Raw genomic sequence first — 3065 nt, 5'->3', positions numbered from 1 at the left:
TTCTGCATATATATATATATATATATTAAGGGTTCGTTTCTTTTCTTTTTTTTATGAACAATTACAGTCTGGAGATTTTTATAGTCAGCATGCTGCTCTAGATTATATTCTACTTGCCATATATACTAGAGAGAGATGGTTCAACTCGTATTTGCAAAGTCACAATATGATAGTTTAAGTAGTTTGACATCATGAAAACTGAAAACCAAATTAAAATAAGAGTCCCATTCCATGTGCCTGGCACGTGATGAACAGTGCAAACTAGCTAGGGTTATTGTCTTTAATTTGGAGCAATATATTTTCATAAGTAACTCTTGCTACATAGATTATAGATCCAGTGGTATCTCTCTCTCTCTCATCTCTCGAATACCAATAACAATGAAAACAAAAGAAGGCGGAGACTCGTTGCAATTTTCAATATGATGTCTGAATCTTTTAATCTAGTAATTGATGCATTTTAAAGGTAATTGATCGAGAAAAATTAATTTCTAAGTCATAAGGGTTAAGTGGGTTTGACCAAATTATATGAATTCTTCTACTAGTTGGGTTTCTCGTGTAAACCAATTTCTTGTTACAGAACATGGGTAGAGTCCTCTACTCCTCTTTATACAAGTTTGTAGAGAATAGAGATATCAGATAATATTCAATTAATAACAGCCTATGTCATGTAATGAGTATTATTTATGCTAAAACCACTGAATTATTTGTTATACACATCATCACATGCATGCATATGTAACAAATAAATTCTTCACTAATAGTTTCCCTCAATTTTTCTGTTTCTCTCTTGTTTTCAATTAAACCAAACACAGCCTAAATGAAAGGTTCTAATCTAAACCAATTGTACCTTGTACTGTTATACCTAAAACTACGTAGAGGGAGTTGATGACGTTGATATATTGATTATTCAATTAATTGCTCTCTCAATAAGTCTCAAAGAGAAGTAGTTATCGTACAAATCAAACTACACAGTACGTAGTAATGTTCCATTCAAATTATCCAAACAATTAATCCATGTGAAAGTGAAGCAAATTAATTAAACTGTATTACAATTAATAACAAGGAAGAAAAATTATATGTAACTCTGCTTGGTCTGCCACCCGGATGAGATTCATCAGAAATGAATCAGACTGCAGGAGACAAGAGTACTCCAATATATTTATATATATATGAACTGCTATCTCATGCATCAAGTAGTTTTGCATGTCTGTGTGGTGTGAGTCTGGGGTTTGTTGTCAGTTGCAACAATCCCCTCGTTACCAGCCAATATCAAATACTTGTCTTTCCTTGTGAGCTTGGTGCACTCGAACTCCAACACCCGACCGATCTCCTTCTGCACATAGTTAGCCACATCAAATCTCGACTGAGCACCACCATCACGACAGTTAGAAGCAGCTCCACTGACCTTCTCCAGCAGCCGAACCTTGTAAGCCGGAAATGGGTTCATGAGGAAGAAGAGTGGGTCCAAGCATTTGAGTCCACCGGCGGTGGTGCCATAGAACAAACTGACATGGGCATCCATGGCCACCGGCACAATGTTGTCGCTCATCTCTGCAAACAGAGGACTGAACCTAAGCAGATAGGGCTCCCTACAGGTGGTTCCCTCGGGACACACAACAAGGTCGCCCTGGCTCAGGTGCTTCTCCATCATTTTCGCGTCTCGCTCTCTGTCTCTGGTTAGTCGGACGGTCTTAATGGGCGCTAAGACCTCGGATACTCTGCTCAGGCTGTAGGTGACTGCTGTGAGAGGTTTGTTGAGGATGGTGGAGAGGTAGAGTGGGTCTAGCAGTGTTCTGTGGTTGCACACATACAGAACTCCACCTTTGGTGGTTTTGTCTTCTGAAATGGTGGGAGAAGATTTGGGTATTGTTAGCTTCAGTCTCATCCCAGTGAAGGTTAAAATTGGGGTTGACATCTTGTAAGGCAATGAGTAGCCTGCAATGGCTCTGACCAAGGCAACAATGAAACCCATCGGAATCCATAAGAACATGGCGAGAGTGGCGAGTGGAGTTGGTCTGAAAGCCAGCCTACCATCGTGAAAGATGAGCGGTTTTGGGTAGTTTTCCTTTGGTAGTTGACTCCAGTTACTCTTTTCTGCTTCACTGACCAAGTAAATCTCCTGCAGGTACAAGCACGGAAACCATAAATATATAATTAACGGTGAATTCGAGGCTATAGTTAGTTTAAATTGTGCCAAAGACTGTAGACTGTAGACTGTGGACTGTGAACCAGAGAGAGAGAGGGGGAGAAGTGAGTGTTTGGGTTGATTCTATAACGAAATCCAATATATACATATTAATTAAATAACATACCTTGCAGTGGGAGAAAACTTGATGATCAAGAGATTTGTTGAGGCAACCAATTCCAACAACATCACGATTCAGTTCATCTTCTTCTCCAAGTACCCTCTCCAAGACTAGACTGGATCTTTCCTTGTTCTCCATGAAACCCAGAAAATACCCACGAAACTGCTTTAGCTCTCTCCCGACGACAGACTCAACGCCCAGATAATCTCTCAGGAATCCCTCCACCATCACCGTGGGCAGGGCAGTCACAGCTAGTTTTCTGCCGGACCTCATCACCTCCTGGAAACCTTCCAACCCAACATCTTCCAGGAAAAACTTTGGCAACACGGCTGTCCCAACTCTGAAGCTGTGTTTCTTGATCCCAAGGAAACAAACAAACACCATGATCTTCAATCCCATGTCTTCACTGACAACACAGAGAATGGGATACAAAAGGAAGAGAACAAGAGCCCTCAACAGACTTCCGGCCTCGAAGGCTACAAGCAGGAAATAAGGAAACAAAGAGGATGATTTCAACAAGGCTCCCTCCACATCAAAGATGAGAGCTCGGTTTGCAAGAGAGGGTAGCTTTTGGAGTCTCAACTGGGAGGCTTTGAAGGAGCGAGGAATCCTCGATCTTCTGAGAATAATCCGAGAGATGTAAAGCAGAAAAGCTTTCAAGGAGAAGGCCTTACCAGCCATTTTCAGTGGCTCTGGGTATGAATGATGGGGTATGAGTACTGCTGCTACTTACGAGCTTTGCACAGCCATCGAGCGTGG

The 3065-nt window shown here is 41.4% G+C and overlaps 1 protein-coding gene across 1 annotated transcript; it reads right to left on the bottom strand.

Moving 5' to 3' along the window:
* Positions 1–953: 953 nt before the first annotated feature.
* LOC148867773 (putative glycerol-3-phosphate acyltransferase 2) lies at positions 954–3065 on the bottom strand. The gene is made up of 2 exons (XM_088975861.1): positions 2313–3065; positions 954–2119 (listed from the first exon to the last, which is right to left on the bottom strand). The coding sequence occupies exons 1-2, from the start codon at positions 2985–2987 to the stop codon at positions 1190–1192; spliced, it is 1605 nt and encodes a 534-aa protein (XP_088831987.1). The 5' UTR covers positions 2988–3065; the 3' UTR covers positions 954–1189.

Source organism: Nelumbo lutea, chromosome 3 (genome assembly GCF_056320005.1).
Source record: "Nelumbo lutea isolate HS-2025 chromosome 3, American lotus-T2T, whole genome shotgun sequence".
NCBI lineage: Eukaryota > Viridiplantae > Streptophyta > Magnoliopsida > Proteales > Nelumbonaceae > Nelumbo > Nelumbo lutea.
The sequence above is the reverse complement of the archived record's forward strand: the minus strand, read 5'-3'. Positions and strand labels throughout refer to the sequence as shown.